Source organism: Schistocerca gregaria, chromosome 6, assembly GCF_023897955.1.
Source record: "Schistocerca gregaria isolate iqSchGreg1 chromosome 6, iqSchGreg1.2, whole genome shotgun sequence".
In the NCBI taxonomy this organism is placed as follows: domain Eukaryota; kingdom Metazoa; phylum Arthropoda; class Insecta; order Orthoptera; family Acrididae; genus Schistocerca; species Schistocerca gregaria.
In genome coordinates, this window is record NC_064925.1 from 418,434,754 (window position 1) to 418,458,444 (window position 23,691).

At 41.4% G+C, this 23,691-nt stretch overlaps 1 protein-coding gene across 1 annotated transcript in view; it reads right to left on the minus strand.

Annotated features, from left to right (window-relative positions):
- LOC126278898 (dynein beta chain, ciliary-like) overlaps nucleotides 1–23,691 on the minus strand; it is a 195,301-nt gene that overhangs the window by 139,805 nt on the left and 31,805 nt on the right. Inside the window, exons 3-6 of the mRNA XM_049979173.1 lie at nucleotides 11,868–12,101; nucleotides 6,348–6,535; nucleotides 1,848–1,987; nucleotides 1,512–1,664 (exon numbers count right to left, since the gene is read on the minus strand). Of these exons, the coding sequence (XP_049835130.1) occupies nucleotides 1,512–1,664; nucleotides 1,848–1,987; nucleotides 6,348–6,535; nucleotides 11,868–12,101 (715 nt within the window). The remainder of the gene's footprint in view (nucleotides 1–1,511; nucleotides 1,665–1,847; nucleotides 1,988–6,347; nucleotides 6,536–11,867; nucleotides 12,102–23,691) is intronic.

Sequence of the window (23,691 nt, forward strand, 5' to 3'; positions counted from 1 at the left end):
TTTTCATTCACTTATGTCATATGGTATTATGTTTTGGGGTAACTCTTCGCATTCTAAAAGGATATTTTTGGCTCAGAAACGGGCGGTTCGGGCAATAAGTGGTGTGAGTTAACGAACCTCTTGTCGACCTCTTTTCATGAGTCTGCGTATTTTGACATTGGCCTCACAATATGTATATTCCTTATTGTCGTTTCTTGTTACCAATATTAGTTTATTTCCAAGAATAAGCAGCTTTCACTCGGTTAATACTCGGCAGAAATCAAACCTCCATTTGGATAGGACTTCCTTAACTCTTGTGCAAAAAGGTGTGCAGTATACTGCTGCAACCATTTTCAATAAGCTGGCACTCGAATTCAAAAATCTTAGCAGTGATCCACACGCTTTCAAATCGAAACTGAAGAGTTTCCTCGTGGGTCACTCCTTCTATTCTGTCGAGGAGTTCCTTGAAAATTTAAGATGATTCTCATTGTATTGCTGATAGCGTTTGCTTAAACTTATGGACTGATTTTCTTTCAGGTTCATGAACATTTATTTTTATCTGTTATTACTTTTTATGTTGTAAGTTCATGTACTGACACGTTCCATGACCTTGGAGATTTGCTCCTCAATTTGGTCCTATGGAATTTGACATTTAAATAAATAAATAAATAAATAAAGACCATGGTTGGCAACATGAAACCAGTCAGAAGACTGTGCTGAAAGAGAGAGCAAGGGACAGGGAGTGAGGGGGGAGGGGTGAGGGAGAGAGAGGGGGTGGGGGAGTAGGGAGGGATGAGGGCAGAAGGAAAAGAAAAAGAGAGCATTCCTTGGCAGAACAGATTATGAGTACCATACATAGGTTTTAACATGAGAAAGAAATTTCAGAGAATGTACATGTGGAACAGAGTTGTGTGGAAGTGAATCATGGACTGTCTCCTAGTTCTGCTGTTAACATTTTGGTGGAAGTTACTTAAGTGATTCAGGAAATTATCCAGTGTCTGTCCTGTTACCACATTCCCATATTACAAATATATCATGAATGTATCCAAAGAAATGTTTGAGTTTGAGTCAGGTTGTTTGAAGTACCACCTGCTCAAAGTGTTCCCTGTACAGACTGGCAGTCATAGGGGCCAATGGGGCCCCACGGCTACTCCATTTCTTTATAAAACTCCCTGCTGCGTGTGAAGCAGGTGACAATGAGTGCATGTTGAAATAAAGTGAAACATTTGCACCTTCCCAGCACTTCATCAGTAGATGATGAGTACAACATGTCATGTGTTTCAACACTACCACCCAGTGTTGAAACATGGAAGTTTTTCATCAGCAGTATATGGTGTTTATTACTAATGAACTTCAGACAACAACATTACAGATTCTCACAATTACTAATGGTTTCAACAAATTTGGGATATTATGTGGAACAAAAATACAAATATTTTAAAACAGGAGTCTTTCTGATTTTTAAACTTGATAGTGATGTCTATTTATCAAAAACTGATGAAAACATTCATTGGACTATTCTAAATACATACCTTCAAATACATTAATGAATAGCTCTTTGTAGTTCTTGCAATACACACTTTCTGTCAATTCCAAAATTGATGCCATTTTGGCTACACGTGGGTCTCTCAGCTGGTGGTAGATACTTTCAAGATTTTTAAGACGAGCATTCCAGAAATCAATTTCTGAAATCCATATTTAATTATTACTCAATTGCACTACTTGGCTGCATCAATTAAAAATCTACTTGTATTGCACATGACAGTCAAAATTTCCTTTTCAAACATGTTTTCTTGCATAAATTTTGAATGTGTGTATGCTTAATGAGACCCATTGTAGAATAAGAATCAATAAAATTGTTTGCATACCTTCACTAGGTGCAGGGTGGAGTGTTTTCTCAAATACAGAGCTTGAGTTCTGGTTTAGTATTTCTTTGACCTGAGTTCCCCATTTTACCACCATCTGCTCTATGGCTCTCTTTAGAGGCAGGTCCACATCTTGCCCTCCACTACCGAAGAAAGAACAACAGAGAATGTGTGAGAAGAAAAACTAGTAGATTGAATGCTGATTCTTTCTGTCTAAGTGCAAGGGTATATAATTTTACAATTGCCTGACTTATAACAGACAGAAATCTGTGAACTAGAATGTTGTAGATTTTACTTATTTGGACAATATATTGTTTTCTACAAAGCGATCTTGGCCAAATAAAGGTTTTTAACAAAATCTACAACATTCAAGTATCCAATTTCATAGCATATTCCACTCTTCTTATATTGGCGATGGTAGTTCATCTGGAAAGTTGAATTTTATGAGGAATTGTCTATGTGAGAATCAATAAATAATTAATGCAGCTCCTCACCCGAACTGCTCCCTCCCCAACACCCTTCCACTAATAAAAAAGGACAACCTTACACCAGCGCTTTAATGTGTGATAAAAAGAAAGAAAAACTAGGAATCAATATACAGTAATATTCCACTACATAACAATATACGTGTGGATGTTAAAGCACTGACTGCAGCTGAGTACCACAGCCATATTACTGTAGAAGTTTTAAGAGTTGAGCTTGTTTATCATACAACTACAATGAATTCTAATATACCGGGTGATTAAAAAGTCAGCATAAATTTGAAAACTGAATAAAGCACGAAATAATGTAGATAGAGAGGTACAAATTGACACACATGCTTGGAATGACATGGGGTTTTATTAGAAACAAAAAAGTACAAAAGTTCAAAAAATATCTGACAGATGGCGCTTCATCTGATCAGAATAGCAATAATTAGCATAACAAAGTAAGACAAAGCAAAGATGGGGTTGGGGTGGGGGGGGGGGAGGGGGGGCTGGGAGGAGTGGAGAAGGACAGCAGCAGAAAGGGAAAAAGATGGTTGGGTGTGTTGGTAGAGAGTAGTGCATAATGAGGGTGACAGGACATGAATTGGGAGGAGTGATAGGAGAGTGGGGGCAGAAACAGTTGAGTGGAGGGTGAGGGGGCAGTGAATTATTGTAGGTTTAGGCTGGAATGATTTTGACAGGGAAGAGTGTGTCCAGTTCCAATCTGTGCAGTTTAGGAAAGCTGGTGGGGCAGGGGAGGATCCAGGATACTCCACCAGTTTACTCTAAATTAGTGTTCAAAGTGTCAACATTATTGCTTTTATTCAAGAGAATGCTTTTTTTACAAATAGAGAAGAGGGTGTAGGGTTTGGAATTGAATAGCGAAAGACGTTATGTTCTTTGCACCAGAATCTTATTGAGTTGTTGTTCCACTCACTGATAATAAGTTCAATAGATGTTTTTAGGATACCGTGTAGGAAGAGTGCATTACAAAATAAGCACCAAGGTGTATTGTTAAAGAAATTGATGTCAGACAGATCACAAGGTAACAATAATGAAAGTAAAATCAAACAATGGAAACTCCAGGTAGGAAAATTAACAATATAAGAAAAGACAAGACTCCAGAAGCTCGAGCCGAGATGTTGTAGTTGGTGGTGAAATGAAAAATTGACAACTTGCTTTATAAGTAATGAAACATAAAACTGTGCATTACACAAAATTGGGAAAAAAATTTGTGCCCTATGACTACAATAACAATGAGTCACAACTGGTATTGATCAGCTCATACAAATACTTAAAGTGTACCAATTTGCTGGGATATGTAATAGAATGATCTCATAGTACGTAAAGTAGATGGCATAGTTTGGCTCACTGGAATGATACTAGGAAAATGCAATCAGTTTAGAATGGAGAATGCTTAAGAAATGCTTGTGTGACCCATCCTAGAATACTGCTCAGTTGTGTGGCACCCATGCCAAATGTGATTAGCAAGGAAAAACTGACATATAAAAATCTTTCCCATAATTTTTTTCCACAGGAAGAATACATTGAAATAAACGCATCAAAATTTTAGCTGCTAAGATGGACTGCAAGAGGTTTTTTTTAAAAAAAAAAAAAAAAAAAAAAAAAAAAAAAAAAAAAAAAAAAGCATTGAAGACACTCATTTTAGCCACACACAGAACCACTTTTAACAGCAGTTCGCACAGTTTTCCTGCCTAGCAAGTGCATTGGTCAATGAGTAGAAAGAACCATGACAAGAGAGCATAGTGCCACACAGTGCAGGAGCCACAAGGCAATTATAAGCATTTAAACAATACCAAAACTATTGCATGTCATCAATTTTCAGATTTATTTCTGCTTCGTATCAGCAGCTAAACTGTTACAGATGTAATTCTTACTAAGGTGCCTAGCAGAGATTAAAATGATGACAAGTTTTGACATCATATTACAGATGTCTTCCATCACTTCAATTAGGAATTTAATGCACTGGAATGGAACAGTACAAACATCTCCATTTTAAAACAATTCTTATCATTTATTTCTTATTGTGATAATGCAAACTTATAATAAACATACGACTGGAGCTTATGGATCTGTTCCACTGACACACCTACAGTAACGGAGAGCTAGAAGAAATCATGTTGTCCAACAATTTCCTGAAAAATGGTTTCCACTTTCACTGAAATGCTTTATCAGCCCTTGCCAGTTCGATCATCTCTCCCCAACATTGATTTCTCTGAATTACAGCGATTCAGACTGGCCCTCTTTATGTTCTTTGGTACCATAGTCTTCTTGGCCTCAATCCTTATTAGTCAAGTTCTCCAACTGCCACATTCATCACTAACTACCTCACCACTCCTCCCAGCCCCATACATCTCTCACCTTAGTAAGACTAGAGGAATGTGTACTCTCATCCATACGGTTTTCTCAGGGGTTTAATCTATCACGTCCCTCTGAAAATTAGGTCTTTTGTGTAGTGAAATGTATCATTTTAAATTCACGTGTTTGAATCTGAATCATTTGCCTTCTCCTTGTACTGTCAAACAGGCAGTACTTAAAAAGTGAAAGAAGAATATAAGGGCAATGCTTGTTTAATATTTGCAATAAATGTTAGGTAGTGTGTATAATTCATGGTTTTGAGAGCTGAAGTAAAGTGGTGGCTTTCACACAGGAGTTATATCACTGACAACTGCTGTTTCAACTGTACAAAGGTTCTGATCCTCCTTTGAAAGAGAATATCACTGTAGACTTTTCAAAGCTGCATGAGTTTGATTTTTCTGTGAAGGAGACCTGTAATTGTGATCTGAAAATTAAACAACAGAAAGTACAGGTTGTAATATGAACAATTTCATGAAAAGGATACAGTGCAGATCATCATTAAGATGACCCATTGAGTTGCAGACAGGCACAACGAAAAGACTTGTACATGGAGCTTTGAGACAAAGCCTTCTTCAGAAAGGAAAACACACACACACACACACACACACACACACACACACACACACACACACCAAGAACACCAAGCACACCAGACCTACACACACATGATCACTATCTGTGATTGCTCCAGCCAATTTTCACCTGAGAAAACTGAAATTCTCACATTAGCTGCAACCAGACATTGAAATAAATTCAATGATAACAAGTGAAAAATTTGTGCCAGACTTGAACCAGGATTTCCTGTTCTACATGAGTAATCATATTAACCACTTTGGATATCCGAGCATGCTTCATGTCCAGTCCAAACTCCCCACTTGTCACACACAACATGCATGGCATCCGCAGTCCATAACCTTCATTGCTCATAGCCTCATCTTGGTTCTGGCAAGAAGTCAAGACAGTGATTCCATCTGCATTGAATGACGGTAATCGTAATATTCCGGTAGCACCTAAGGAAGATAATGAGGCATATTGATGATATATCATGCATGGATGACTTTCATATCTGGCACAATACCCAACACTTCAAGTTGCTGCATCATCACTACATCGGTACATCTATGTAGCGGCATTTCTTAACAATGAGCTGCCTTCTAGATCCCCTAATGATGATGGTTGTCAAAGATTCTGTCTGTATTCTTTGCCTTCCACAACTATGTCACTGCATAGCAACAGAAGTGAATGCAATAATCCTTGTCTGCTCACAGAAATATTAGACAAGTTCGACTATCAGCTGGGAATTTATTGTACATTCGATGGACGTTAATTAGGAAAATTTTGATCCAAATCATAACTGTAAAAAGTACCTCAAGGTTGTGAGAGCATTAAGAACATGCACATAGGAGATCCAGAAAATTCTCTCTGGAGAAAGAGAGAGAGAAGAAAAAAATCACCCCAAGTTTCTATCTTCATTCAATAGAGGAAACCGTGAAATCAGATGAATCTTATAGGAAACTCCATGTAGGTTAAATTGCTACATAGGGAAAGAACTGATTCCATAACTGGTCATTAAGACCATTATACATGTGCACACAGAAATGACTGTTAGGTTTCATTGGACCAAATGTAAATAAATACACTAAGTATTGGTGTTTACCTTGATATTATTGCCTGTTGGACTTCATGCACTCTCTCCACACCCATAGGCATTGGGAGGAGTGTTTTTCCTTCCATCTTGCCAATCATTTCGTAAGTGGCATTTTTCATCCTGTACATGTGTTCTCTAACATCTTCCACAACTACTTGAGGCCATCCAGGCTGACTAGTTAAGAGAGGAATGAACACCTGTTGATTCAAAAAGGCTCATTCATTCGCTGGAGATTAGGTCACCAAGTAACTACACTGCCTGACAAAAAAGTGAAGCACCTAGAACACATGATTAGATGTCAATGTAATTGTACATATCATGTAAAAAATTAAAACTGCAATTCTTTGTGGTAGGTACAATGATCACTAGAGTGTATTAACACAGTTCATGTCTAACATTGTTAAAATGCCTGGTAGGGTTTATAAGGGATGTGGACAGTGTCAGATGTTGAGTGATGATTGTGAAGGACATGGAGATGGTGCATACTATAGTTGGTGTCGCAAACGATGGGGCCAAGTTTATGCTTGTTCTGCGCACCTATGTCACGCATTCTCTGGTGGCCAGTGAGTGTGTAGTAGTGTTCTAAGCGACCTGCTTTGAATGCCATGGTTAATACGAGTATTAAGCGTGATCAAAGCAAGTTTAGTGAATTTTTATTCCACATGTTGCAAGTTGTCATCGCTGATGGTGGCGGTAACTGGTACATTCTGCATAAGCAAGTGAGAGACATAATTTGCAGGATATATGTGCTTTCTTCTCATGGAAAGCATGCACATGTGCTTACTGCAACAGTCGCTTGGAATCATCAACAAACGGAATCCTCATCTGTGCCTTGACCAGTGCAAACCGCCATCATTCATGGATTGGACTATAGAGTACGACGGCATTAACAGCACCTGAAAGAGTTTGAAAGGGGTCTCATTATGGGTCTCCTAGCTGGCTGAACTGTACAATATCCAGATTTGTGGGGCATTTGGATGTGACAGGTGCTATGTTGGAGTGAACAAGAACATGAGGGAAGGCATTTTGCATAAGGACCACAAAGATAAGAGAATTAGGTCTAGTATTTTTCCCTCACTCTATCTGCAACTGGAGCAGGAAAGGAAATGACTAGTAGTGGTACAAGGTATCCTCCACCATGTGCTGTATGGGGGCTTGTGGAGTATGTATCTACATGTAGATGTAGATACTCTTTGAGAAAGTACTGGTCAAGCACATCTGACAAGGGAGTATTACTGTATTAAGCACAAAGCAAATCATAACCCGTTCTTATCTGCAGCTGCCATCTACAAATGAATAATGGACTCCTTGCAACAAACGTCATATTGTGAGCCAAGCACATTGTAACCTGTTCATATCTGTGACAAAGTAATGAACTCCCAGCAGCACTCTGTGTCACCTTGGACCATTGGTCAGAGGCTAGCAGCGGTTGGACTAGAGAATTATCATCACATGAAAGCTGCTGTCAACTCAACACAAATGGCTGCATTCGGAGTGATGGCATAACTGGCAAGCATGGCCTTCTGATGAATGGCATTGCAATGTTTCAACAACGAATTGGAGTCTCGCTCTACCATGATGCATGGATACAGAGTCATTTTTCCCTCACTCTATTTGTGAGTGGCACATGAAGGAAATGATTGGTAGTGGTGCACGGTAGCCTCAATCTTACACAGTATGGTAGCTTGTGGAGTGTGTGTGTGTGTGTGTGTGTGTGTGTGTGTGTGTGTGCCCATATATGGTGAGTATGGTGGTGACCAGCAGAAAGTTCCCATTCTTCCAATGTTCTGGAGAGGCACAGTAGTAGTACCCCTGGCATCATGCTGTGAGGAGCAATTGGATATGACTTCAAGTCACAGCTGGTAGTGATTAAGGGAACTCAGATGGCTTAATGGTATGCCACAGACATCGTGCATCCTCAGGTGTCATTATCATGGTGCCATTTTTCAACAGGACAATGTTTGTATTCATGCAGCATGTGTCTCTATGGAACTGTCTGTGTGACGCTGAGTTATTGCTGAGGCCAATAAGACCCTAAAATCTGTCCCTGATTGAACATGTGAGGGACCAGCTTTGATGTAACTCTGTCCCAGTGCTAGTATCCAGGATATCAAGGACCAGTTACTACAGCTGCATGCCAGCTTGTCTCAGGAGAGACTACAACAGCTTTATGACATCCCTCGCAGTGGGCTCATACTGTTATGATCACTGTAAATTTGTTTTTATTTTGTAGTTACTAAAGTAACATCACATGCCTCTTAAGCTATGAAGTTCCATTTCATTTACTCCTCCACTTCTGCGTGTTTCACTTTTTCTTCTATGTGTTTCACTTTTTTTCTCAGGCAGTGTACATTATCAATACCAGTATAAAATTTATAAGAGGATGGTTAAAGCATATAAAATATATCTAGGAGTACGTAAGCTTCATAAATATATACAGAAAGAATGGACATCCAGACTTTTTGATACACAATAACACTTCAACAACATTTAGGCAGAAGATCTTGCATAAGACAAAACTTAAAAATGCATACAGCAATCATCTTCGTCACAACTTAAAACAGTGCTCATTTCACCTGCTAACTTGCAAAATTAGTAATGTCTTGAGAGCAACTATAATGAGTCTCCTTAACCCAAACAAATGGCTTCTGAAAGCTTGCAACTGTAAAAATAATGGTTTCATTTGTCATACTATAATACACACATCAAAAGAAGTTTTGCATCCCCCCAGTTCCCAGAACTCCTGAAGATAGACGTTGACTGTGGATATTGTATCACAGAGACAGTCCCTTTGACTGTCAAGAGATGTCACTTAACCTGCCCAAAGATGTAAACAACCATGCACGAGCAGCACCTATTAGTTGGAGGGGGTCTGACTGCCCATCAGTTCCCAGTCTTTCCACGAGAAAGGAGGTACATGGCTCGTGTTGTCTATAGTTCAACCACGCCTAGATTGTCAGTACTGTGGTTCGATCATGTCCGCATTGTTACTTTGTGCCAGGAAGGGCTCTCAACAAGGGAAGTGTCCAGGCATCTCGGAGTGAACCAAAGCGATACTGTTTGGACATTTTGGACATGGAGGAAATACAGAGAGATAGGAACTGTCGATGACATGCCTTGCTCAGGCCACCCAAGGGATACTGCTGCGGTGGGTGACTGCTACCTATGAATTATGGCTCGGAGGACCCTGACAACAACGCCACCGTGTTGAATAATGCTTTTCATGCAGCCACAAGATGTCGTGTTATGACTCAAACTGTGCCCAATAGACTGCATAATGCACAACTTCACTCCCTATATTCATGGAGAGGTCCATCTTCATAACCACGACACCATGCAGCGTGGTACAGATGGGCCCAACAACATGCCAAATGGACTGCTCACGATTGGCATCATGTTCTCTTTACCGATGAGTGTCACAAGTGCCTTCAACCAGACAATCATCGGAGACACGTTTGGAGGCAACCCGGTCAGGCTGAACGCCTCAAACACACTGTCCAGCGAGTGGAGCAAGGTGGAGGTTCCCTCCTGTTTTGAAGTGGCGTTACGTGGGGCTGACATACCTTGCTGGTGGTCATGGAAGGCACCGTAACGGCTATAAAATACGTGAATGCCATCCTCCGACCAATAGTGCAACCATATTGGCAGCATATTGGTGAGGCATTCATCTTCATGGCCGCCAATTCATGCCCCCATCGTGCACATCTTGTGAATGACTTCCTTAAGGATAACGACATTGCTCGACTAGAGTGGCCAGCATGTTCTCCAGACATGAACCCTATTGAACATGTCTGGGAACATGCTATTAGACAGAGCTTGCAATTTGCAACAAATGCCAGGGTCCTTTTTTTTGCATAACAACACACATCCTTATCACTCCCCACAGTGCTAAAACTTTTCAGAATATGCATTTTGATATGGTGGAGCATCCTGCATACAGTTCATATCTCACCCCATTGCATTTCTGTTTGTTACCTGATTTAAGAGCCACAAACTCACCTCCGATGAGATGAAGGAAGTGGTGCATACATGGCTGGCTGTTCAACTAAAAAGTTTTTTATAGTATTGGAAAGCTTGTATGATATACCAAGTCCCCTGACTATTGAAAAGCTTGTACAATGATGTACCAAATGCCATGAAAAGCAGGACAACTATGCTGGAACAATATCACTGTAAATTTTGGTCCTGTTGTTGTAATAAATTAGAAAAATGCCGTAGACATACTGCATGACTTAACATTGTGATAAGGAGCTACTTCTGAAGAATGTATTGTTGTTTTATTATTAACTACATACTGATTAGTGTCAAATATAGTCAACATAATCTAATGCAAAGAAACTGGAAATATTTCTTTACTAATACTTTACAAATGCATACCTACTATCCTATCATTCCCATTGCAAACTGACTTGCCTGAGATATCACTGTAGCTATACTCAGAAAGATGATCAATAAATAAAACCACATGATACTGATTGCGCTTCTATTCCTATATCACAAAAATAACTACAATGTCATTCACAGTTAGCAGTCTAGCCACGAAAATACTAACAGCAGCTACTTACTATAACTTAAAGAGACACGACTTTCTTCACAGCAATGTTTATCCTGGTAATTTAATCATATGCTTTTAAAGCTTCATAAGCCAAATAGAGTTTAGTTCCTGCTGTTAAGACTGTATACTTAATTTTTTTTTAAACACTAATTCCTTCTACCTCTCGCCAATTAGTATGGCAATGTTGGTATAAGCCACTAACGGAATTTGGTACAGATTATACTGGAATTTAAAATGTAAAAAATTCAGATTTTGTTCTTACTGTGTGTAACATTTGACATTAGAGGCTATCCTCATACAAGTAACTAATTATTATTATTTTCGATTATTCCCATTTAAGAGAGCGTTTGAACTTGAATTCCTTTATGATGAATGTTTATGTTTTTCTGAGCCCAAATTTTCTTTATGTGTTCACTGTGTTGTTTCTTTCGCTCCGCTATCCATTTGCATCCTGGTCTCTTCTATGTTGTGGTGTCAAATTTATGTTCCTGAATTCAGTTCTATTTTCTGCATCATTTAACAAGTAACTAATACTATTTTCCACTGTTTTTTCTGTATTTTCAATTTGCATATCACTCACCAATCTTTTCCTTTTGTTGATAGAATACAGCATTCCTTTCACATTCTTTAGTTACAACTCCTATGCTACTCTTAATTAGGGATACCTGATCCTATGGAAATTCTTAAGGAAATACTCTGCTTCTTTTTTCTATTTACACATCACTCTCCATTGGTTTCTTCACAACCAACAAGCATAAAGTCTGCTAAACTTCAAAGTGCCATCAATATACTTATACACAGCTTAGCGACAGCATCTTTTTGTGAAGAAATATACCAGAAATTTAACAACTATGAATGTTAAGTAGATGATCTTTTTCAGAAAACTTACATAATTACAAAAATATTTATATACCAATATCACTAAAACTTATATTATGCAGTTATATGGATATGTGCATACTGTTCATTCTTACATCATCAACCATTCCGTATAAGTCATGAACAGGTTTCGGAGACATGTCTCCAAAAATTAGTATATTTCTGAAGTTGTCTTTAGTCACTCTTTCCTTTCTGAGTCTGATGAAATAGCATGCTTTGGTTTTAATCACAGGTGGGTAGCCAAGCATTGGGACAAGCAGACCCGCTCCGCCCATCGATAAGACCAGAACTTCATGTATTGGCTCATCCAAGAAGTCCCTAATTATCACCTGAAAAAAATGCAGCAGTGAGGGATGTTGAAGGGTGCAGTCCAATTAAACTAATCATGAAAATCCAGGACAGAATAACAACAATATTAAACTAAATTAATGAAACTAGTAATAATTTCTTATGCATTTTGAGCTGTTTTGACACGGCACAAATAGTAAACACTGCTACTAAAACGTCAAAAAGTCCAGGATCAGTCTTAGACCATGCGCTTACAGGTACTGAAAGGGAAAATGCTGTAAAGTATTTATAAAGAGATCTTGGTCTTTTTATGTGTTACCGTCACATAATAAAGCTAAAGACAGGCTTGGTAAAATCTTCATAACTGCAGGCTTTTGGAATCTTCTCAAAAAGTAAAATACATAATTTTGTTAGGGCATTAGAAAATCAAACCTGGGATAAAGTGTATATGGAAAACAATGTGGATTCTAAGTTCTCTGAATTTTACACATTGTTCAAACAATGGAAAATCCATACTGGCATATCAACAATTTGAGGAAAAGACAGGTTGCTACTTCCTGTAAAGATAATGGGTTAAGTTGCAGACAGGAACAACTAAAAGACACTTACACATTAGCTTTTGGACACAGACTTCATCAGAAAAAGAAACACATTCACATTCAATCAGACAAGCAAGCGCATCTCACGCTCACATGAAAGTGTGTGCTTGCCTGCCTTTAACTTAAAAAGTCATTTTTACAGTAGGCAGCAGTCTATCTTTTCCTTACACTGTTGTACACATTGTTTAAAATAATGTTTGAGGAGGCATTTTCAAAAGTAGCCACTTCTACAGCAGCAGCTAAGGAAAATAGATAAGTTACCGTGGGTGTAAGAAAGTACTCGCAGACACACTTAAATTTCTCAGTTCTTCATAAGTACAGAGTGGTAAGTCATTAACATACTATATATTAACAATAAGGCACCCAAGCCCAAGCCCTGTTGGACACCTTTCTCAATTAACCCCCCCCCCCCCCCCCCTCCAGTTTCAGGACACTGCTGATTTTGCAGACTATCTGGACTGTTAATTTCAACCTTCTCCATTCTTCCAGTTAAATTTGAATTAAACCATTTGTTCACTGTCCCACTCATACCACGAAACATAATTTTACCTAGAAGAATTTCATGTTTCACACTGTCAAAAGCTTTGAGATATCACAAAATATCCCAATGGGTGATGTTCAGTTATTCAGAGAAATTAATATTTGATTAATGAAGGCATATACAGTATTTTCTATTGAAGAGCCTGTCTGAAAGTGAAATTGACATTTTGTTAGCACCTCATTTTTACAAATATGTGAGGCTTCTCTTGAATACGTTACTTTTTCAAGGATTTTGAACAAAGCTGTCAGAACTGATGTGGGGAATGGGGCAACTGAATTACATTCTTTGCCAGGGTTTTGATTACCTCTCGTCATGCCCTGAAATCAGAAATGTCCTGCCCACTATCCTTCCCACCCCTCCTACTGTGGTATTCCGCCGTCCACCGAACCTAAACAATATACTCGTCCATCCTTACACAACCCCTGCTCCCAATTCATGACCTCATGGCTCATACTGCTGGAATAGACCTAGATGTTAGGCCTGCCCCATACATCCTCCTACCACCATCTACTCCAGTTCGGTCACTAACATCACCTATCCCATCAATGGCAGGGCTACCTGTGAAACCAGTCATGTGATTTACAAGCTGAGCTGCAATCACTGTGCTGCATTCTATGTAGGCATGACAACCAACAAGCTGTCTGTCCGAATGAATGCCACTGACAAGCTGTGGCCAAAAAAAAGTGGACCACCCTGTTGCTGAACACGCTGCCAAACATGATACCCCTCATCTCACTGACTGCTTCACAGCCTCTGCCTTATGGATCCTTCCCACCAACACCAGCTTTTCTGAATTACACAGGTGGGAACTTTCCCTGCAATACATCTTACGTTCCTGTAACCCTCCTGCCCCCAACCTTCGTTAGTCACTGTCCTCACCCATCCAGCCCTCTCTCTGTTCCCATTCCAGCACTACACAGCCATCATTTCAGTGCCACACCCAGTCTTTTAATCTCTTTTTATTTCTCTCCTTCCTGCTACTTATCCCCTCCCCCCTCCACACCTTCTCTCCTGCCCTCCATCTAAACTGCAACACTTCACTGTCTGCCACTCCTACCACACTACCCCTCCCCCTCCCTGACCCAGCCTCCTCCTTACCCCCACCCAGTCGCCACTCCCATCGTGCTCTGGTGCTGCTGCTCTGTGTGGTTTCAGTTCTCCGAGATTACAGACGTGTGTGCAAGTTGCATTTGTATGAGTGTGTATGCGTGTGTGTGTGTCTACTGCTGACAAAGGCTTTAATGGCTGAAAGCTATAACTGTGGGAATCTTTTTGTTGTGCCTATTGTGACTCAGCATCTCCGTTATATGGTGAGCGGCAACTTTTCTTCTCTGGTATTGTTACATTCCATTCTGAATTTTCCAATGTTTGATTAAAATGTTAATTTGGTTTTCAGACAGGCAAAGCTGGTTCTTTTTGCTAATGATGCAAGAACTGTAACCACGACCAACAAACAAACAAGAATTAGTTGAGGAAATTGTAAATAATGTCTTTCTGAAAATTATTAAGTGGTTCTCTCCAAATGGACTCTCACTAAATTCTGAGAAAAACAGTATATACAGCTCTTTTCAATAAAGGACATAACACCACTGATAAACATAGACTTTGAAGAGAAGTCTGTTGCTAAGGTAGAATATTCAAAATTTCTGGTTGTATGCACTGATGAAAAATTGAATGATAAGAAACACATTAATGACATGATGAAAGATTTTTGTTGAGCTATTTATGCCATTAAAACTAAACTTCATCCAAACAGGCCATGAAGGCAGATGTGTGTCTGTCAGTTGCGTTTGTGTGTGTGTGTGTGTGTGTGTGTGTGTGTGTGTGTGTGTGTCTACTGCTGACAAAGGTCTTTATGGCCGAAAGCTACAATTATGTGAAACTTTTTGTTGTGCCTATTGTGACTTAGCATCTCCGCTATATGGTGAGTAGCAACTTTTTTTCTCTGGTATTGTTTTCATTGAGTTTATAGAAATACAGATTTCCTGTGCTCTCGGTTGCCCTTTCCACAATATTCCAAATTGTTTTAATTTTATTATCAGAGATACTAATCTCAGTCATAGTGCCCATACTTCTGCACTTTTTAATAAATTTTCTTAATACAGTGCAGTGTATTGTGTAGTGATCTGGGGACCTAGAATGCAGTTCCACAATTGGCCACAGTAGTCCACCCACCCCACTGCCACCCCACACAGGTTAAATTTTAAATTAGCATCAGTTTCCCTATACACCTTATACAAGTATATTTACCTTATATACTGCTGCAAGCTTTCCCTATAATTTGCAATTGTTAAACTGTTAATTGAACACACTATTCTGGAGGACTGTTTTGAATTACTGTATGGAGCTATGTCATATTCTGCAACTAGGTGTGCATCATGACCAGACAGACCATTCTTAACAGGAAAAGTTTTTATTTCATTAAATTTATCTTGGTCTGAAAAAACATTATCTGTCAGTGTGATGCTTTCCTGTACTACACGAGTAGGAAAATCAATAACTGATGTCAAATTGAAAGAACCATGTTATACTACAAGATCATTTTTTTCTGTCAGATTCTTTCAGAAAATCTACATTCAAATTCACACAAAAATTTGCTTCCCTCTGTCCAACAGATAGCACAACAAAGAACCCAAGCTTTTCATATATAGCTGAAAGTTTCCAAATGGGAACCTATACAGCTACAATTATGAAAGTACCATTATTTAGTTTACGCTCACAGGAACATGCTTCTACATGTTGCTCTACAGAAATTTTTTAGTTTGTAAACTTTTGATATTATCATAAATTTTAGGATCCTTGGCAACTCCTCCACTCTCTGTAGTGTTGCTACTTACATGTGCTGAAAGCTTATATGCACCTACATCTACGTTTCCATATTTGCGAATATGCGATATTCAGAGAGTTTGTAAACTTTTGACATTATCATAAATTTTAGGATCCTTGGCAACTCCTCCACTCTCTGTAGTGTCTCTACTTACATGTGCTGAAAGCTTATATCCACCTACATCTACGTTTCCATATTTGTGAATACGCGATATTCAGAGAGGCATCGCACATCTATTCCACGCTCAGTTTCTATATCTCCTAAACAAATAAGAAGCTTATCTACTTTGTTTTTTAATCCCCTGATATTTTGATGCAATACACTGACATTACTTTCTATTACACTTTTAGCAGAATCTTGTGATATTTTGACAACTCTAGTACCTGCCTGTCAGCTTCTCATTAAGCTTAGGGTCCTTTAATGTTGAATCACTGACAATAAATTTACAGACACTGTAACAAGTGAAAGATTTTTAGGGAGTCATACTGACTGTCAATTAGCATGGAACAAACACACAAAGATGCTGGAAAAAGAATGATATCTGCATGTTTTGCTCTTAGAGCTCTATCATCTTTTTCTAACACAAATGTCTTGGGGTTATGTACACTCAACTCAGCTATGGAACTCTTTTCTAGGGACTGAAGGCACATAACATGGATACAATTTTTAAACTGCAGATCAGAGCCATATGAGTCATAACTGTAATTAGTATTTGGGCTCACTGTAAAGAATTATTACAAACAGAAAAACTTGCTGCACAAATTGAGTGCATTTATGAATCTGCTATGCATATCAGGGAAAACATTGCTAAGTTCTTCACGAATAGTTCTATACATCATCATGTAACAATAGCCAGTTTGGACTTACATTTAACAGAAACAGTATTTCACATCAGAGAATAAAACTGTGTAATAAATTGCCTAAATAATTAATGGAAAATTTCATATAAAGATGTGAAACAAATACTAACAAAGAGATAGAGGGGCTGGCCAGTACTTACCTCAGCTCAGTACAGGCGATAAATACACAAAAAACAACCAAAAATTTACGTTCCTTGCTTTCGAAATAAATGTTCCTTCATCAGGGGGGAGAGAGGGGAAAGAAAGGGAAGAAGGGAAAGAGGATTTAGTTACTCACAACCCAGGTTATGAAGCAACAGGGAAAGGAAAACAGGGAGGGTAGCAAGGATGGAGGCACTGTTCCCTCTGACAACCATGCCTCCATCCTTGCTACCCTCCCTGTTATCCTTTCCCTGTTGCTTCATAACCTGGGTTGTGAGTAACTAAATCCACTTTCCCTTATTCCCTTTCTTTCCCCTCTCTCCTCCCTGATGAAGGAACATTTATTCCGAAAGCTAAGAACGTAAATTTTTGGTTGTTTTTTGTGTATTTATCGGCTGTACTGGGCTGATGTAATTACTGGCCAGCCCCTCCAATAAATTACCTATTAGATGAAAAAGATTACTAAAATATGCCTATTTAAAAAGGGTAGCTAAAATGTTCTTCATAAGTAATTCACACCACACAATCAAAGATTAGTTATGTTAGAGGATTCAGAGTAGTGATTAATAATGAAAGGGGATAACATCACCTTCTCACATTGCAATACTGTATTGCTTTTGCAAGAAAATCATGTGGCAAGTTTTTCCGGTGGACTGAGGGGAGGATATGAAGGCAGATCCGGGGAATGGTGACATATATAGTGGCCAGGATGTGTGCAACAATGAAGGGTGAAACTGTTTATTTTAATGAACACCAACCAAGACAACCAAATAAGATAGGAATGCTGTTACAACAGTGATACCATATTTGGAAAGGTGGACTTTTCTCTGTTCAGAGATCCTGATTTGGATTTTCTGTGCTTTTCCTAAATCACTTCATGCAATTGCCATGATGCTTTCCTCATCAAAGCCATGGCTGTACACCTGTCATATCCCCTTGAGAATGCTTATCTATTCTGTCTGTCAGTACATTTTTTGAGCAATTTATCTTCATTACCTTAAGATGACAAATTCTATATCATTGTAAGATGATCCATGGGTGAATAAATGACTAAGTAATAAATAAGTAACTTTGCTTTCAACTTGTAAATAATAGATTTCTGGGTTAACTCACATGGATTGTATATTATATACCACTATCTTTTTTTTTTTTTTTTTTTTTTTTTGCATGTAATGCCTGTTGGTCGGGCTTCATCCACAGTTCACTGAATACGATGACCGTAGCAGGCTGGTCCCGTTACCCAATACTACTGCTGCTGTTTGCGGAGGCGGGCTCTATGGAGAACACATCGGTTGTTTACATGGCGTCATCTATGTGAACTACGTATAAACCTCAAGGGAAGTAAACCACTTCAAATTTAATTACATAAAGTGAAACATAAGTAAAATTCTTACAATGTCATCCGACTTATTTCATATTTATCATCAAGTTATGAAATTTCCATGTTCACTCCTTGTGAGTCCGTTATTATTATTAAAACCTTTAAATTACGTCAGGTGGGTAAAACTTTTTTAAATTATAAAACACTAGAAGACACATACTGTATTCGACTATTAGTTGATATGGCATAAATATATTTATTTTTATATTATATCTCCCTTTATTAAAACATAATAAGTACATTGTTCATCATATTTACTAAATAGTTCATAGATGGCACCAAACATCAGTTAGATGCATGGTTATTACAATTTGGTTATTCCTCTATAGGTATAGAGGGTGCTAACCTCTTTCTCCCTTAAAACCAATTTTCCTTTTAAATGCAAACAACCAATATACTAAATTGCCATTAATAATACTGTTTATGCATCTGACCTAACATATCATGGAAGAAGTTCTGTTGGTTCAGAATTATACTCATCATACTCGTATAGTATAATGCAAACGGATGCTACATATTGGCAAGACGGGAGGTGTAACTGTGGCTCCTGAAAATAAATCCTTCTTAGACCCAGCCAATCATCGTAGGTCATACCACTCGCTCCTTCCGGCTCCTGGATTTCTCCCTTACCGTCTGCACCCATCCTGTCTGCCACCCCCCCCCCCCCCCCCCCCCTTGGCCTCACCATTGACCGTCACCTCACCTGGATCCCTCATCTCCGTTCCATCCAGTCCAAAGCCCGCAACTGCCTCCGACTCCTCAAACTCCTCTCTGACCGGACATGGGGGTTGCACCCCTCTACCATCCTCCACACCTACAAATCCTTAATCCCATCCTCTGTTATGCTAGTCCTGCCTGGATACCTGACCCCCCCCCCCCCCCCCCCCCCCCCGAAATTCTGTAAGTCCCTCCAGATTCTTGAGCGTCATGCACTCCGCCTCGCCTTCCATATACGCCTCCCGTCCCTCACGCAGATCCTCTATGACCTCATTCCTTTCCCCATCTGCTCCTATTCCTCGAACATATCTGCATACTCTACAACTCCCGCCGCCTTGATGCCCCTCGCCCCCTGGTTGCTCCTCTCCTCACCCATACCCGCCCCCTGCCACGTCTTCACTGTTGTGTTGCCCCTACCCTCCATCTCTACACCCATCATCTCCTTTCCCAAGGTGGCTACCATCAACTCCCCCTCCTGCATGCTGCCCGCCCTCCCTCCATTTATCTCTCCTATCAACTCTGATCCTCACTCCCCCTCCTTTCCTCTGTCCTTTTTCTGGGCTCCCCCCTTCTCTCCCCCGCGTACTTTTGCATTTCCTTCCTCTACCATTTCCCACCCATTCCCTCTCGTGTCTGCCCTGCCCCTCTCCCCCCTTATGAGTCCTCTCCCTCCTTTGGTTCCCCCCCCTTTCATTTTTCCTCTCCTCCCTCCTTGTTCCCCCCACCCCCATCTGTCCAGGTCCTCCCCCCCCCCCCCCCATCTGCCCTCGGCTATAGTGTGTTCAGTGTCATGTGTTTTTTTCCGAAGTGTTGCGAATGGCCATCATACTGTCGCTGGGTGTGATGTTTATACCTCTTGCAAACAGAAACAAGACTGTCACCATGTTTTTCAATTGTCTGTCTACAATGTTAGCTGTCTGCTTCCTGTGTATTTTATTAGCTTTCCAACCCTTTGCTTTATGTTTTAACTTTCCACACTTTTCCACTGTTTTACAATTTCAGTCACCGTTTTATCACCTGCTTTTATTGTTTCTTATCTACTCCAGTCTGTAGGCTGCAGAGCTGCGTAGTAAGCTGCTGCCAGCCCGCCCCCTTCAGGGGCAATCAAAATACAATAAAGGAAAAAAAGGTGTAAGTGTAACCCTCTCCCAAGGTGGCTTCCGCCAGCTCCAATTCCCTGATGATGCCCTCCTCCTCCCCTCCATCTACCCCTTCTATCAACTTTGATCCTCCCCTCCCACTTCCTGTGGTTTTTCCTTAGGAAACCCTCTCTCCCTTCCCTCCTACCTCCCTTCCTCCCCCCTCCTCCCCCGGGCTTCCTCTACCCCCCCCCCCCCCCTCATACCTTTATTCCTCCCCCATCCCCTCTGCCATTGGTATCTCTGCTGTCCCCTCTCTCTCCCCCACCACCTTCTTCCCCTCTTGGCACGTCCCCAGACTCGCACACGTTCAGTGGACATTCGCATGCTGGAGATTATCGCCATCAGTTTTTCGTGTGTGTACCGTTGTGTTTGTGATTCAGAATTTTTCACCGCCCACGCTCCTTCATTCACATGTGTCATCTAAATCATCAGTGTTTGTGCACAGTGCCGACAGTTTTCTTCTTTTTCGTCAAGTGTGAATGGCTTCATGTTTTTTCATTACTGTATCTACTGTTTTTTTAACCACCATTATGGTACTTTTATGTCCTCATTGGTTTCTTCACTTATTGTACTGCTTGTGGCTGAAGAGCGGAGTCAAATTAACTGCTGCCAGCCCACCTTGTATGAGGTGCAAAACGACAATAAAGAAAAAAAAGGTGTAAGTGTAAAGTGAACCCACCTCCTGTCACCCAAGAGTTCACCATCACCGTCCCTGTCCGTCTCATTGATGACCCCATCCACCCCAACAACTCGCTCTGCCCTCCCCCTACTGCACAGGACATCATTCATTTCATCACCATTGTGCTCCAAAACATCCACCCCTTCCAACACTCCCATACCGTTTCCCAAATCACCCTCACTGCCCCTTCCATCTTACCACCTATGCCACCTACTCCCACATCGAGTCCCACTTCACCTTCACCCCCCTCACAACCCTCATCTAACTCTTCCCTCCCATGGTGCGACAACACTACAGTATCCGGTATCATAATCTCCGCTCCCTGCCCACCCACAAACTCCTCTTCCTCCACACCCTCCATCAGATCTGCATGGATGCCTTCATTCTAAATGAAACCTTCCTTCAACCCCGTATCTCCATCTCCTCAGCCCCTTACACCCTTCACCACACCGATAACCTGTACCCTCTGGCATGTGGCGTGGTTGCTATAGGCCACCTCAAGCACCTACCTGTTCGGCCCCCAACCTCTCCTCAACAATCCTGTCGAGTATCTCACCCTCAGCCTGTTCTTCCCCACCCTTACTGCCACGTATGCCACCATTTATGTCCGCCCTCGAAACCCCATCCCATATGATTTCCTGGTCCACATTGATTGCACCTTCTCTACCTACGTGACTGACGCTGACCTCAATATCCACAGCCGTGCTCCAGCCGACCTCCAGGGGGGACCTGGTTCCCCTCCCCCAGCACACCCGACCTGAATCCAATACCACTCGTGACGTGATCCTCCCTCTCCCAACCTCCTTGGGTGCATCACTGCAGATGTCCTTGGCCTCATTGGCAGTGACCATGCTCCTGTTCCCCTCACTATCTCTAATGGTCACCATTCCCACCCTGCTCCTCGCCCTGACATCCCACCTAAATTTGTCCATGGGATGACTACCGGGACTCCATTCACACCCAGGTCGAAGGCCACAACCTTACCCTCCAGGTCGAAGGCCACAACCTTACCCTCCAATCTCCTGATGACATCTCCCGCATCACTGTCTTCCTGCACCAGACTTCGTCTGATGCTATTGCCACATATATCCCTACCAAAGCCATCTGCCCTCATCACCCAGCCCTGCCCCCACAGGCCATCCTTCTCCTTCGTGAATCACGCTGCCTCTACTGCTCTTTTCTCTGCACTCATGACCAGGACACACTCACCCACCACTGGCAATTACAACGACACATCTGCAACATGCCTACCGTGATGAAACACCGCACATGGCGACAGACTTGTATACAACTCAACATCACGCTCCCAATAAACTCTTCCAAGTATTGGTCTGTTTTCCACCGCCTTACTGGGAACCGCCCAACCCCCCAGTACCCTCTCCTCCTTGATGGCTGTTCCTTTCATGACAACCTCAGTAAGGCCAACCACTTTGCCTCTCACCTATCCGATGTTTTTTCCATCCCAGATGATTCCCAATTTGATTATTCCCTCTTCCCTGATGTCATTGACCATACAGATACTTCTGTTCCTCCCCTTGCTCCTAGCTTCCAGTACTTGGGCCACACACCACCATCTGTACTTCACACCCCCATCACTACACAGGACATCAGCCTCACACTCCACACTAAACACAACACTGCTCCCGGCCATGACCGCATTACCTACCACCACCTAAACACTGCCCTCCCTCCTTCCTTGCAGACCTTGCCACCCTCTACAACGTAATCCTTGCCACCGGTTTCTACTCTGACCTGTGGAAAACGTCCCATATCCCGATGTTCTCCAAACACAACAAGCCTCCATCTGCTGCCTTTTCCTATCGCCCTATATGTCTCACCTCAGTGTTCAGCAAGCTCTTGGAATCCATCCTTACCGGCACATCCATCACCACCTCCACCGACACCACCTCCTCCCCAACACCCAATGTGGCTTTCGACCTTCCTTCTCTGCTGATGACCAACTCCTATGCCTCACACATCTCCTCTCTCTCCAGATTCACTCCCGTCACTCCGCCATTTTTCTATCCCTCGACCTCAAAAAGGCCTACGACTGTGCCTGGCAATCCGGTCTGCTGTTTAAACTCCAGACCTATGCCTTTCCTGTCAACTACATCCGTCTAATTGCCTCCTTCCTCTCCCGCCACCCCTCCTATGTTACCAACCATAACTCCCATTCCCACACCTTCTACCCCTCAGCAGGTGTGCCCCAGGCCTCTGTCCACTCCCCTCTCCTCTACCTCCTGTACACAACAGATATGGCCCAACGACCCCCCCCCCCCCCACCCCCTCCAGTACACCTCCTGCAATATTCCGATGACACCGCATTTCTCACCCTCGCTCCCACCTTCCAACTGTCCCAACGCCTTCTCCAGAATCACTTGACCTTTTTGCTATATGGTGTAACCAGTTACTCCTGAAAATCAATCCTTCCAAGACCCAGGCAATCATCCTATGTCGTACCACTGACTTGTTTCGGCTCCTTGATTTCTCCCTTACCATCTGTGCCCATCCTGTCCGCCTCTCCCCCACCCTCACCTACCTTAGCCTCAACATTGACTGTCACCTCACCTGGATCCCTCATCTCCGCTCTATCCAATCCAAGGCCCACAACTGCATCCAACGCCTCAAAATTTCCTCTCTGGCTGGACATGGGGTTTGAAATCCTCTACCATCCTCCACACCTACAAATCCTTAATCTGTCTCATCCTCTGTTATGCTACTCGTGCCTGGATATCTGACCCCCA